The 13,487-nt window shown below is 48.8% G+C and overlaps 1 protein-coding gene across 1 annotated transcript in view; it reads right to left on the bottom strand.

Annotated features, from left to right (window-relative positions):
• Positions 1-273: 273 nt before the first annotated feature.
• The window catches only part of LOC139417634 (CaM kinase-like vesicle-associated, like), a 120,687-nt gene continuing 107,473 nt past the window's right edge, over positions 274-13,487 (bottom strand). The window contains exons 8-12 of the mRNA XM_071166841.1: positions 11,887-12,023; positions 8,590-8,668; positions 8,058-8,145; positions 6,222-6,230; positions 274-1,863 (exon numbers count right to left, since the gene is read on the bottom strand). Of these exons, the coding sequence (XP_071022942.1) occupies positions 274-1,863; positions 6,222-6,230; positions 8,058-8,145; positions 8,590-8,668; positions 11,887-12,023 (1,903 nt within the window). The remainder of the gene's footprint in view (positions 1,864-6,221; positions 6,231-8,057; positions 8,146-8,589; positions 8,669-11,886; positions 12,024-13,487) is intronic.

Genomic DNA, 13,487 nt, shown 5'->3' on the forward strand with positions numbered 1-13,487 from the left:
AATCAATACAGGAGATTCATTTCAATTAAATATAATTTCTGATTCTTCAATTTAATTGAACAATCTGTATCTCGTGTTTCTGGTGTAGTGTGTCTGGTATGAACGCTCGTTCGATTGGAAAAACCCATCTGTTGCTCTGTTCCAATATCCACTGGCATACAACTTAGAATGCAGCAATGTATTAGACAATGTATTAGACATTCTAGAATCCAAGAGGTGTTCTAGTGTGGATATTGGAACGTCATAACAACCACAATTACCCTCCTGCCCACCTCATAGGCCCTTCCCTGGCCTCATGGATGGGGATTGGCTGGAATGGACTGCTCCCCTCTGTCCGTCTCTCTCCTTGTGCTCACCGACTGGCTCACCAGGGGACCGGGTGGGCAGGGAAGGAGGCGGGTAGGATGGAGGGGGGATGGTGAGGTGGGGGAGGGAGGGAAGAGGTGGTCTGGGAGATGTGGGGAGGGGTGGGGGTGTAGCAGTGGAGGTGAGGGAGGAGGTGAAGGAGTGAGATGGTTGGTGTTGGGAGGAGCGGGAGCGTGAGGAGGGGGAGGTGTGTGTGCTGCGGGGGGGTTCGGGTGGCGGGGGGCAGTCACTGATCTGTTCCAGGAGAGAGGGCATGTCCCCCTCGATCTTCTCCAGCACCGCCGCCATTTGCTTCTCGATCTGTTCGATCACGCTGTCCATCTGCCAATCAGCAGTGCTACTACCATGACCTCTGACCCCAACACCTCCGTGTTCCAGGCCCCCATACATCCTCCCTCCACCCCCGCTGCCGTACAGAGAGGAGCAGTAGGAACCCCCGTACCCACCCAGCTCTACCTCCTGGCCGTATAGGGTGGTGTGTCGGCCTAGACAACGGGAGCTTCCCAGGGCCCCTATGGTATAACTGTAGCCCCCCTCGGACGGTTCGGGTTCCCCCCTGGACTCTACACTGTGCCTGTCTGCTCTCTGGTCTCTACCAATGGGGCTCGCGTCACCTCTTGGGCCTATCCCAGTTCTCACTGTTGATCCTGTTCCAAGTACCCCTGACCCTGCTCCAGATGCCCCTCCCCCTCCCATCTCAATCCCAGTTCCTCCCCCTACTCCCCCAACTCCAGCAGGCCTCTCAGCTACAGCCTCAGGGAGCTGGGTCTGACACCAGCTACTGTCACCCAGCTTCTTCTCCTCTACTGGAGCCTGCACTGCCGGCCTCCTGTCAGCAGGTGGGGCTATGGCTGCAGCAGTAGTAGTAGTAGCAGCAGCAGGGCCTGGGCCCATGTTGGGGAGTTGGGCGTCCATCTTGTGTCGTTGAGTCGTTGGAGTCTCAGGAGTGACATAGGTTGGTTGCTTCTTCTTGGCATTGCTAGGCAACGATGGTGCTGCTGTGTCGTGGTCAGAGACAGTGACGGGGTCCTGGGGCTTGGTGAGGTCAGGGGTTACGATGGGGTTAGGAGGTGTTTTGGGCTCTGTTGTTGTTTTGGTTTGACCCAATGCGGCGGCCATTTTGCCTGACGACTTCTTCACGGCTGGCTTCTTTGTCTCGTCCCCCAGAGGTTTGGAGCTGGCATTTGATTGGTTGGGAGGCTGGGACAGCGGTTCATTATTGGTGGAAGGAGAGATCCCTACAGAGGGACTCAAAGGGTTTCTCCCCCCTCCTCCCCTCTCCTCTCCCCACCTCCTCACCCCGACTCCCCCGTTCCTCTCCTCAAGCTCCGGATTAGTTCCAACCGTCACCTCTGGTGTCACCCCTCCTCCCTCACTCTGCCCTCTTCCTCCCTGGTCCTCACCCCTTCCTTCCCCCTGTCCTCCTGCCTCCACTTCAGCTGCAGCAGTCTCAGACGCACGAAGACGCTGCATGAAGGTGGTGACTCGGATCGCTTTCTGTGAGAGAGAGAGGGGGGGAGAGAGAGAGAGGGGGGGAGAGAGAGAGAGAGAGGTGGGGAGAGAGAGAGAGAGGGGGGGAGAGAGAGAGAGGTGGGGGAGAGAGAGGGGGGGAGAGAGGTGGGGAGAGACGGGGGGGGAGAGAGAGGGGGGGGAGAGAGGTGGGGAGAGAGAGGGGGGGAGAGAGAGAGAGAGGTGGGGAGAGAGAGGGGGGGAGAGAGAGGGGGGAGAGAGGTGGGGAGAGAGAGGTGGGGAGAGAGAGGGGGGGAGAGAGGGGGGGGGGAGAGAGGGGGGGGGGAGAGGTGGGGAGAGAGAGGTGGGGAGAGAGGGGGGTAGGGGGGTAGGAGGGAGGGTGACCAGGGGGGGTGGGGGAGAAAGATGTAATCAGGCAATACATCCCAGAACCGGACTGTAGATTTGACACATTTTTTGGGGGGAGAAAAACATGAGTCTTATATGGAGAAACTGTGTGTTTAAGACCAAATATTGATCAGTGAAACACTGATGTCACTGAAGTAAAGCAATTATAAACACTGCAGACACAGAGTCACCTTTCTCTAACTTTTAGACCTGTGGGATTCTGTGTGACTTCTTCTTCAAGCACCACATATATGGGTCCATGAACCAGGAGCCACCATAGAGGAATGAGACGGGGCCGGAGACTGCATCTCAATAGTCAAATGTTGCTTCCTTCTTTTCCTCAGCTCCTTTCCTTGTCTAGTCGACAGATTTTTCACTTTGTCGCTCTAACCGCTAGACTACCTACCGTTCTCCTTTCCTTTGTCTGAGCTGTAGAGATCCGCAAGGCTGTAACTACACTATATATATACACAGAAGTATGTGGATTAGTGGATTCTGCTATTTTAACCACACCGTTGCTGACAGGTGTATAAAATCGAGCACAAAGCCATTTAATCTCCATAGACAAACATTCACAGTAGAATTGCCCTTACTGAAGAGCTCAGTGACTTTCAACGTGGCACCGTCATAGGATGTCACCTTTCCAACAACTCAGTTTCTGCCCTGCTAGAGCTGCTCCCCGGTCAACTCTAAGTGCTGTTATTGTGAAGTGGAAACGTCTAGGAGCAACAACGGTTCAGCCACGAAGTGGTAGACCACACAAGCTCACAGAACGGGACCGCTGAAGCTTGTAGCGTGTAAAAATCATCTGTCCTCAGGTGCAACCTACCGAGTTCCTAACTACCTCTGCATGCAACGTCAGCACAAGAACTGTTCGTCGGGAGCTTCATGAAATGGGTTTCCATGGCCGAGCAGCAGCACACAAGTCGAAGATCACCATGCTCAATGCCAAGCGTCGGATGGAGTGGTGTAAAGCTCGCTGCCATTGGACTCTGGAACAATGGGAAGGCGATCTCTGGAGTCATGAATTACGCCTCGCTATCTGGCAGTCCGACAGACGAATCTGGGTTTGGCTGATACCAGGAGAACTCTACCTGCCCGAATGCATAGTGCCAACTGCAAAGTTTGGTGGAGGAGGAATAATGGTATAGGGCTGTTTTTCAATGTTTGGGCTTGGCCCCTTATTTCCAGTGAAGGGAAATCTTAACACTATAGCATAGAATGACATTCTAGACAATTCTATGCTTCCAACTTTGTGGCAACAGTTTGGGGAAGGCCCTTTCCTGTTTCAGCATGACAATGCCCTGGCCACAAAGCGAGATCCATACAGAAATGTTTAGTCGAGATCAGTGTGGAAGAACTTGACTGGCCTGCACAGAGCCCCGACCTCAACCCCATCGAACACCTTTGGGATGAATTGGAATGCAGACTGCGAGCCAGACCTATTCGCCCAACATCAGTGCCCGACCTCACTAATGCTCTTGTGGCTGAATGGAAGCAAGTACCCGCAGCAATGTTCCAACATCTAGGGGGAAGCCTTCCCAGAAGAGTGGAGGCTGTTACAGCAGGAATGTTCCAACATCTAGTGGAAAGCCTTCCCAGAAGAATGGAGGCTGTTATAGCAGCAATGTTCCAACATCTAGTGGAAAGGCTTCCCAGAAGAGTGGAGGCTGTTATAGCAGCAATGTTCCATCATCTAGTGGAAAGCCTTCCCAGAAGAGTGGAGGCTGTTTATAGCAGCAAAGGGGGGACCAATTCCATATTAATGCCCATTATGTTGGAATGAGATGTTTGATGAGCAGGTGTCCATATACTTTTGCAGTGTACAGTCGGAAGTTTACATACACTTTCAACCACTCCTTACATTTCTTGTTAGTTAAAATGTATTTGGGACTGGGGGGCTGTATTGAGTAGCTTGGATGAATAAGGTGCCCAAAGTAAACTGCCTCCTACTCTGTCCCAGATGCTAATATATGCATATTATTAGTAGATGTGGATGGAAAACACTGAAGTTTCTAAAACTGTTTGAATGATGTCTGTGAGTATAACAGAACTCATATGGCAGGCAAAAACCTGAGAAAAAATCCAACCAGGAAGTGGGAAATCTGAGGTTTGTAGTTTTTCAACTCATTACCTATTGAATATACAGTGTCTATGGGGTCATATTGCACTTCCTAAGGCTTCCACTAGATGTCAACAGTCTGTAGAACCTTGTTTGGTGCTTCTACTGTGAAGTGGGGGCTCATAAGGGCTCTTTGAGTCAGAGGTCTGGCAGAGTGCCATGAGCTCGTGACGCGCATTCACGTGAGAGTTTGCTTGCGTTCCATTGCAATTCTACAGACAAAGGAATTCTCCGGTTGGAATACTATTGAAGATTTATGATAAAAACGTCCTAAACATTGATTCTATACTTCGTTTGACATGTTTCTACGAACTGTAATCTGACATTTCGTCTGAAATTTCGCCTGGACCTACCCGTGAGTTTGGATTGTGTACTAAACGCGCAAACAAAAGGAGGTATTTGGACATAAATGAGGGACTTTACCGAACAAATCAAACATTTATTGTGGAACTAGGATTCCTGGGAGTGCATTCTGATGAAGATCATCAAATGTAAGTGAATATTTATTATGCTATTTCTGACTTCTGTTGACTACACAACATAGCGGATATCTGTTTGGCTGTTTTCTTGTCTTAGTACTCAGATTATAGCATGGTTTCCATTTTCCTTTTTTGAAATCTGACACAGTGGTCAGGTTCAAGGTTCATCCTTGGGAGCAATTTCCAAACGCCTGAAGGTACCACAATCATCTGTACAAACAATAGTATAAACACCATGGGATCACGCAGCCGTCATACCACTCAGGAAGGAGACACGTTCTGTCTCCTAGAGATGAATGTAATTTGGTTTGAAAAGTGCAAATCAGTCCCAGAACAACAGCAAAGGATCTTGTGAAGATGCTGGAGGAAACAGGTACAAAAGTATCTATATCCACAGTAAAACGAGTCCTATATTGACATAACCTGAAAGGCTGCTCAGCAAGGAAGAAGCCACTGCTCCAAAAATCACCATAAAAAAGCCAGACTACGGTTTGCAACAGAGAGAGAGACCCCCAAACTTGGGTTTGGGACCTGAGAAAATCTATACTAAAACTCAAACCCTGGCCCTGCCCTCTAAGTAAATCCCCATCATAGTCTCCAGCCGTTCATCTAATCTGTGTTCCCTAGATCAGTGCAGATGGAGGAAAGGAAACAAGGGAAGGATTCAAGGAAAGGAAGTCACTTGAGATGCACCCGAAGAAGAGGAGCGGGGCAGAGCAGATGGAACTCTTCGGGGATTGGCTGAGTGACGTTGGGCTGGATCAGAGTGGGATGGGTTTAGGGAAGAGAGTCTTCATCTCACCAATCAGCCATTATCAACACATTTCCTATCTGTGTTCCTCTCTCTCTCTCTCTCTCTCTCTCTCTCTCTCTCTCTCTCTCTCTCTCTCTCTCTCTCTCTCTCTCTCTCTCTCTCTCTCTCTCTCTATCTCTCTCTCTCTCTCTCTCTCTATCTCTCTCTCTCTCTCTCTCTCTCTCTCTGTTTCTCTCTCTCTGTTCCTCTCTCTTTCTCTCTCTGTTTCTCTCTCTCTCTGTGTTCCTCTCTCTCTCTCTCTCTCTCTCTCTCTCTCTCTCTCTCCCTCTGAATCTCCTTTGAGACTCCTAGGGATGCGCCCCAAATGGCACCCAATTCCCTATATAGTGCACTACCTTTGTCTAGGCCCTATAGTGCTCTGGTCAAAACCAGTGCAAGCGAATGCAGCACTATCGTCTTCAGCTGGTGTTTAGCCAGGTGATTCTGAACACTTTTACAATAATGACATGATTTGCCGTGTAGATTAGGAGTGAGATTAGCCGTGAGATTAGCAGGCCATCAGAAATGAGTGAAGGTTGATTTGGTGTGTGTGACTCTCTCTCTCCATCTCTACAGATACATAGAGAACTAACTACTACCGTACCTTCAGTTCCTGGGAACCACATGCAGGGGAGACAAGAGGGTTAAGGGGGGTTAATCATGCTGCTACTACAGTACATCACTACATCCTCCTGGATATCCTTCATCATAATCATCATCACCATCATCATCATCCTTGGAAACAACAAAAGGAGGCTGGTGGGCAGCAATCTGGGAGGACAGGCTCATTGTAATGTGTAATCTGGGAGGACAGGCTCATTGTAACGTGTAATCTGGGAGGATAGGCTCATTGTATCGTGTAATCTGGGAGGACAGGCTCATTGTAACGTGGAATCTGGGAGGACAGGCTCATTGTATCGTGTAATCTGGGAGGACAGGCTCATTGTAACGTGGAATCTGGGAGGACAGGCTCATTGTAATGTGTAATCTGGGAGGACAGGCTCTTGTAATGTGTAATCTGGGAGGACAGGTTTATTGTAATGTGTAATCTGGGAGGACAGGCTCATTGTAATGTGTAATCTGGGAGGACAGGCTCATTGTAATGTGTAATCTGGGAGGACAGGCTCATTGTACTGTGTAATCTGGGAGGACGGGCTCATTGTAACGTGTAATCTGGGAGGACAGGCTCATTGTAACGTGTAATCTGGGAGGACAGGCTCATTGTAACGTGTAATCTGGGAGGACAGGCTCATTGTAACGTGTAATCTGGGAGGATAGGCTCATTGTAACGTGTAATCTGGGAGGACAGGCTCATTATAATGTGTAATCTGGGAGGACAGGCTCATTGTAACGTGTAATCTGGGAGGACAGGTTTATTGTAACCTGTAATCTGGGAGGACAGGCTTATTGTAACGTGTAATCTGGGAGGATAGGCTCATTGTAACGTGTAATCTGGGAACACAGGTTTATTGTAATGTGTAATCTGGGAGGATAGGCTCATTGTAACGTGTAATCTGGGAAGACAGGCTCATTGTAACGTGTAATCTGGGAGGACAGGCTCATTGTAACGTGTAATCTGGGAGGACAGGCTCATTGTAACGTGTAATCTGGGAAGACAGGCTCATTGTAATGTGTAATCTGGGAGGACAGGCTCATTGTAACGTGTAATCTGGGAGGATAGGCTCATCGTGTTTGATACCTTTCCGTTCTTTCCATTCCAGCAAGGAGCACGTCCTCCTAAATGTTTGCCCACCAGCCTTCTCTGGAAACAACAATTTAATAATCTGCATAATCATCACCATCATCAATTAAACCAGGTAAATCAATTCAAATATTTTTCTCATGAGGGGAACTTGTTATGAGCAGTAGTACCAGTTCGAGGACTGGAGTTGAGGATAAAACCTGGAACAGCAGAGGACATACATTGGGACTAATGCTGCATTCAAGACCACTGGGAACTGGGGGAAAAAACAAGTTACGACTTGGAAAAATCTTTCTGAACGATCATCCTAGAGCTCTGACTTTCCAACCTGAAGATCACTGACATCATGATTTGACCCTGTTCCTTAGAGTTACCAGTGAGGTCATGATTTGACCTTGTTCCTTAGAGATCCCAGTGGGGTCATGATTTGACCTTGTTCCTTAGAGATCCCAGTGGGGTCATGATTTGACCCTGGTCCTTAGAGATCCCAGTGGGGTTATGATTTGACCCTGTTCCTTAGAGATCCCAGTGGGGTCATGATTTGACCTTGTTTCTTAGAGATCCCAGTGGGGTCATGATTTGACCTTGTTTCTTAGAGATCCCAGTGGGGTCATGATTTGACCCTGTTCCTTAGAGATCTCAGTGGGGTCATGATTTGACCTTGTTTCTTAGAGTTACCAGTTGTCTTGAAAGCACCAAAAGAGATAAAACATGTATGAATGCTAGGAGGATTCTTACCCTCCATTTGGCCTTAGCAAAGTTCTTCTCAAACTGGGCACACACTCCCTCCTTCAGGTTCTTCTCTGAGGCCCCGTTACCAGCAATCCTGACCGACAGAAAAAAACGTTCATTGAGTTAGTGTGTGTGTGGGAAGCAGAGCGTCTTATGTTTTCATGACGAGACTCTGTCTACTAAATAGTGTGTGTGTGTGTGTGTCTCTGTTTGTGTGTGTGTGTCTGTGTTAGTGTGTGTGTCTGTGTTAGTGTGTGTGTGTGTGTGTGTGTGTGTGTCTCTGTTAGAGTGTGTGTGTTAGTGTGTGTGTGTGTCTCTGTTAGTGTGTCTCTGTTAGTGTGTGTGTGTGTCTCTGTTAGTGTGTGTGTGTTAGTGTGTGTGTGTGTCTCTGTTAGTGTGTGTGTGTTAGTGTGTGTCTGTGTGTCTCTGTTAGTGTGTGAGTGTGTGTTAGTGTGTGTGTCTCTGTTAGTGTGTGAGTGTGTGTTAGTGTGTGTGTTAGTGTGTGTGTGTGTGTTAGTGTGTGTGTGTGTGTGCTCACCACTTGTGTACGAGAGCATCTGTAGCTGTGATTCTCAGCATCTGGTCCACCTCCATCAGTCTACACACCAACTCCTTAGCTGAGAGGGGGAGAGAGAGAGGATGTGCAGTACAGTAAGTCGTTGTTATGTACCTGCACTACATTACCCCCCTCTAGTGGACCTGCACTACATTACCCCCCTCTAGTGGACCTGCACTACATTACGCCCCTCTAGTGGACATGCACTACATTACCCCCCTCTAGTGGACCTGCACTACATTACGCCCTCTAGTGGACCTGCACTACATTACGCCCCTCTAGTGGACATGCACTACATTACCCCCTCTAGTGGACCTGCACTACATTACCCCCCTCTAGTGGACCTGCACTACATTACGCCCCTCTAGTGGACCTGCACTACATTACCCCCCTCTAGTGGACCTGCACTACATTACCCCCCTCTAGTGGACCTGCACTACATTACGCCCCTCTAGTGGACATGCACTACATTACCCCCCTCTAGTGGACCTGCACTACATTACCCCCTCTAGTGGACCTGCACTACATTACGCCCCTCTAGTGGACATGCACTACATTACCCCCCTCTAGTGGACCTGCACTACATTACGCACCCCTAGTGGACATGCACTACATTACCCCCCTCTAGTGGACCTGCACTACATTACCCCCCTCTAGTGGACCTGCACTACATTACGCCCCCCTAGTGGACATGCACTACATTACCCCCCTCTAGTGGACCTGCACTACATTACCCCCCTCTAGTGGACCTGCACTACATTACGCCCCTCTAGTGGACATGCACTACATTACCCCCCTCTAGTGGACCTGCACTACATTACCCCCTCTAGTGGACCTGCACTACATTACGCCCCTCTAGTGGACATGCACTACATTACCCCCTCTAGTGGACCTGCACTACATTACCCCCGTCTAGTGGACCTGCACTGCATTACCCCCTCTAGTGGACATGCACTACATTACCCCCTCTAGTGGACATGCACTACATTACCCCCTCTAGTGGACATGCACTACATTACCCCCTCTAGTGGAACTGTACTACATTACCCCCCTCTAGTGGACATGCACTACATTACCCCCCTCTAGTGGACCTGCACTACATTACCCCCTCTAGTGGACCTGCACTGCATTACCCCCCTCTGGTGGACCTGCACTGCATTACCCCCTCTAGTGGACCTGCACTACATTACCCCCCTCTAGTGGACCTGCACTACATTACCCCCTCTAGTGGACCTGCACCTCATTACCCCCTCTAGTGGACATGCACTACATTACCCCCTCTAGTGGACCTGCACTACATGACCCCCGTCTAGTGTACCTGCACTGCATTACACCCTCTAGTGGACCTGCACCACATTACCCCCCTCTAGTGGACCTGCACCTCATTACCCCCCTCTAGTGGACCTGCACTACATTACCCCCTCTAGTGGACCTGCACCACATTACACCCCTCTAGTGGACCTGCACCTCATTACCCCCTGTAGTGAACCTGCATTACATTACCCCCTCTAGTGAACCTGCACTACATTACCCCCTCTAGAGGACCTGCACCACATTACCCCCCTCTAGTGGACCTGCACCTCATTATCCCCCTCTAGTGGACCTGCACTACATTACCCCCTCTAGTGGACCTGCACTACATTACCCCCCTCTAGTGGATCTGCACTGCATTGCCCCCCTCTAGTGGACCTGCACTAAATTTCCCCCCTCTAGTGGACCTGCACTACATTACCCCCTCTAGTGGACCTGCACTACATTACCCCCTCTAGTGGACCTGCACTGCATTACCCCCTCTAGCGGACCTGCACCTCATTACCCCCCTCTAGTGGACCTGCACTGCATTACCCCCTCTAGTGGACCTGCACTACATTACCCCCCTCTAGTGGACCTGCACTAGTGGACCTGCACAGCATTACCCCCTCTATGGACATAAATTACATTACCCCCCTCTATTGGACCAGCACTACATTACCCCTTCTAGTGGACCTACACTACATTACCCCCCTCTAGTGGACCTGCACTACATTATCCCCTCTAGTGACATGCACTACATTACCCCATCTAGTGGTTGTCTCTACATTACCCCCTCTAGTGGTTGTCTCTACATTACCCCCTCTAGTGGTTTTTCTACATTACCCCCTCTAGTGGTTGTCTCTACACTACCCCCTCTAGTGATTGTCTCTACACTACCCCCTCTGGTGGTTGTTTCTACATTACCCTCTCTAGTGGTTGTCTCTACATTACCCCCTCTAGTGGTTGTCTCTACATTACCCCCTCTAGTGGCTGTCTCTACATTTAACATTTTGGTCATTTATAACAGGGGTTTCCAACCCTGGTCCTCCGGAGTTGGGCTGTTGGGGGTACCGGAGTTGGGCTGTTGGGGGTACTGGAGTTGGGCTGTTGGGGGTACTGGAGTTGGGCTGTTGGGGGTACTGGATGACTGGAGTTGGGCTGTTGGGGGTACTGGAGTTGGGCTGTTGGGGGTACTGGAGGACTGGAGTTGGGCTGTTGGGGGTACTGGAGGACTGGAGTTGGGCTGTTGGGGGTACTGGAGTACCGGAGTTGGGCTGTTGGGGTACTGGAGTTGGGCTGTTGGGGGTACTGGAGGACCGGAGTTGGGCTGTTGGGGGTACTGGATGACCGGAGTTGGGCTGTTGGGGGTACTGGAGTTGGGCTGTTGGGGGTACTGGATGACCGGAGTTGGGCTGTTGGGGGTACTGGAGGAGGGCTGTTGGGGGGACTGGAGTACTGGAGTTGGGCTGTTGGGGGGACTGGAGGACCGGAGTTGGGCTGTTGGGGGTACTGGAGGACCGGAGTTGCTGATTTAGCAGACACTCGTCTCATCCAGAGCGACTAATTGTGGAACTAAGGAACACAGCGAAGACAACCTGTACATCACAGTCAGTTCTGGCAGGTAAACACCTCTGTCAAAACAAGCAGCTATCACAGTCAGTTCTGGCAGGTAAACACCTCTGTCAAAACAAGCAGCTATCACAGTCAGTTCTGGCAGGTAAACACCTCTGTCAAAACAAGCAGCTATCACAGTCAGTTCTGGCAGGTAAACACCTCTGTCAAAACAAGCAGCTATCACAGTCAGTTCTGGCAGGTAAACACCTCTGTCAAAACAAGCAGCTATCACAGTCAGTTCTGGCAGGTAAACACCTCTGTCAAAACAAGCAGCTATCACAGTCAGTTCTGGCAGGTAAACACCTCTCCGTGCTGGTGCATTAAAGACAGGTACCACCAGTAAGAAGTCATTTCTTCTTCAGAGTTGTGTACCTGGAACAGAGATGTCGTCCCAGTAAGGAGCGTCAAACTCAAACTCCCCGGCTATGATACGACAGAAGATGATCCGGTTGTGAAGGTCTGTGTCCTCTTCTTCTGTCTCGTCGTAGAACGGAGGATTCCCCGACAGACTGAGAGAGATTGAGAAGGGAGACTAAACATGAAATACAAAGATCATTTCCATCAGACACATTTACAGAAGTCATTCTCAAACTGTCATTAACATTTAAAAAACCAATATTTTAACTAATAATGATGAGTTACTACTGGGGACAGGACTAGTCATTATGATGTTATTACTGGGGACAGGACTAGTCATTATGATGTTATTACTGGGGACAGGACTAGTCATTATGATGAGTTACTACTGGGGACAGGACTAGTCATTATGATGTTATTACTGGGGACAGGACTAGTCATTATGATGTTACTACTGGGGACAGGACTAGTCATTATGATGTTATTACTGGGGACAGGACTAGTCATTATGATGTTATTACTGGGGACAGGACTAGTCATTATGATGTTATTACTGGGGACAGGACTAGTCATTATGATGAGTTACTACTGGGGACAGGACTAGTCATTATGATGTTACTACTGGGGACAGGACTAGTCATTATGATGTTATTACTGGGGACAGGACTAGTCATTATGATGTTATTACTGGGGACAGGACTAGTCATTATGATGTTATTACTGGGGACAGGACTAGTCATTATGATGTTACTATTGGGGACAGGACTAGTCATTATGATGTTATTACTGGGGACAGGACTAGTCATTATGATGTTATTACTGGGGACAGGACTAGTCATTATGATGTTATTACTGGGGACAGGACTAGTCATTATGATGAGTTACTACTGGGGACAGGACTTGTCATTATGATGAGTTACTACTGGGGACAAGACTAGTCATTATGATGAGTTACTACTGGAGACAGGACTAGTCATTATGATGTTACTACTGGAGACAGGACTAGTCATTATGGTGTTATTACTGGGGACAGGACTAGTCATTATGATGTTATTACTGGGGACAGGACTAGTCATTATGATGTTACTACTGGGGACAGGACTAGTCATTATGATGTTACTACTGGGGACAGGACTTGTCATTATGATGAGTTACTACTGGGGACAAGACTAGTCATTATGATGAGTTACTACTGGGGACAAGACTAGTCATTATGATGAGTTACTACTGGGGACAAGACTAGTCATTATGATGAGTTACTACTGGGGACAGGACTAGTCATTATGATGAGTTACTACTGGGGACAGGACTAGTCATTATGATGAGTTACTACTGGGGACAGGACTAGTCATTATGATGTTATTACTGGGGACAGGACTAGTCATTATGGTGTTATTACTGGGGACAGGACTAGTCATTATGATGTTACTACTGGGGACAGGACTAGTCATTATGATGAGTTACTACTGGGGACAAGACTAGTCATTATGATGAGTTACTACTGGGGACAGGACTAGATCTTTCTTTGTAAATTTTTTGTATTTTTTTTTTGTCAAGAAGAGAGCGAGACATATACTCAAAAAAATAAACATTCCCTTTTCAGGACCCTGTCTTTC

This window comes from Oncorhynchus clarkii, chromosome 9 (assembly GCF_045791955.1).
Source record: "Oncorhynchus clarkii lewisi isolate Uvic-CL-2024 chromosome 9, UVic_Ocla_1.0, whole genome shotgun sequence".
NCBI lineage: Eukaryota > Metazoa > Chordata > Actinopteri > Salmoniformes > Salmonidae > Oncorhynchus > Oncorhynchus clarkii.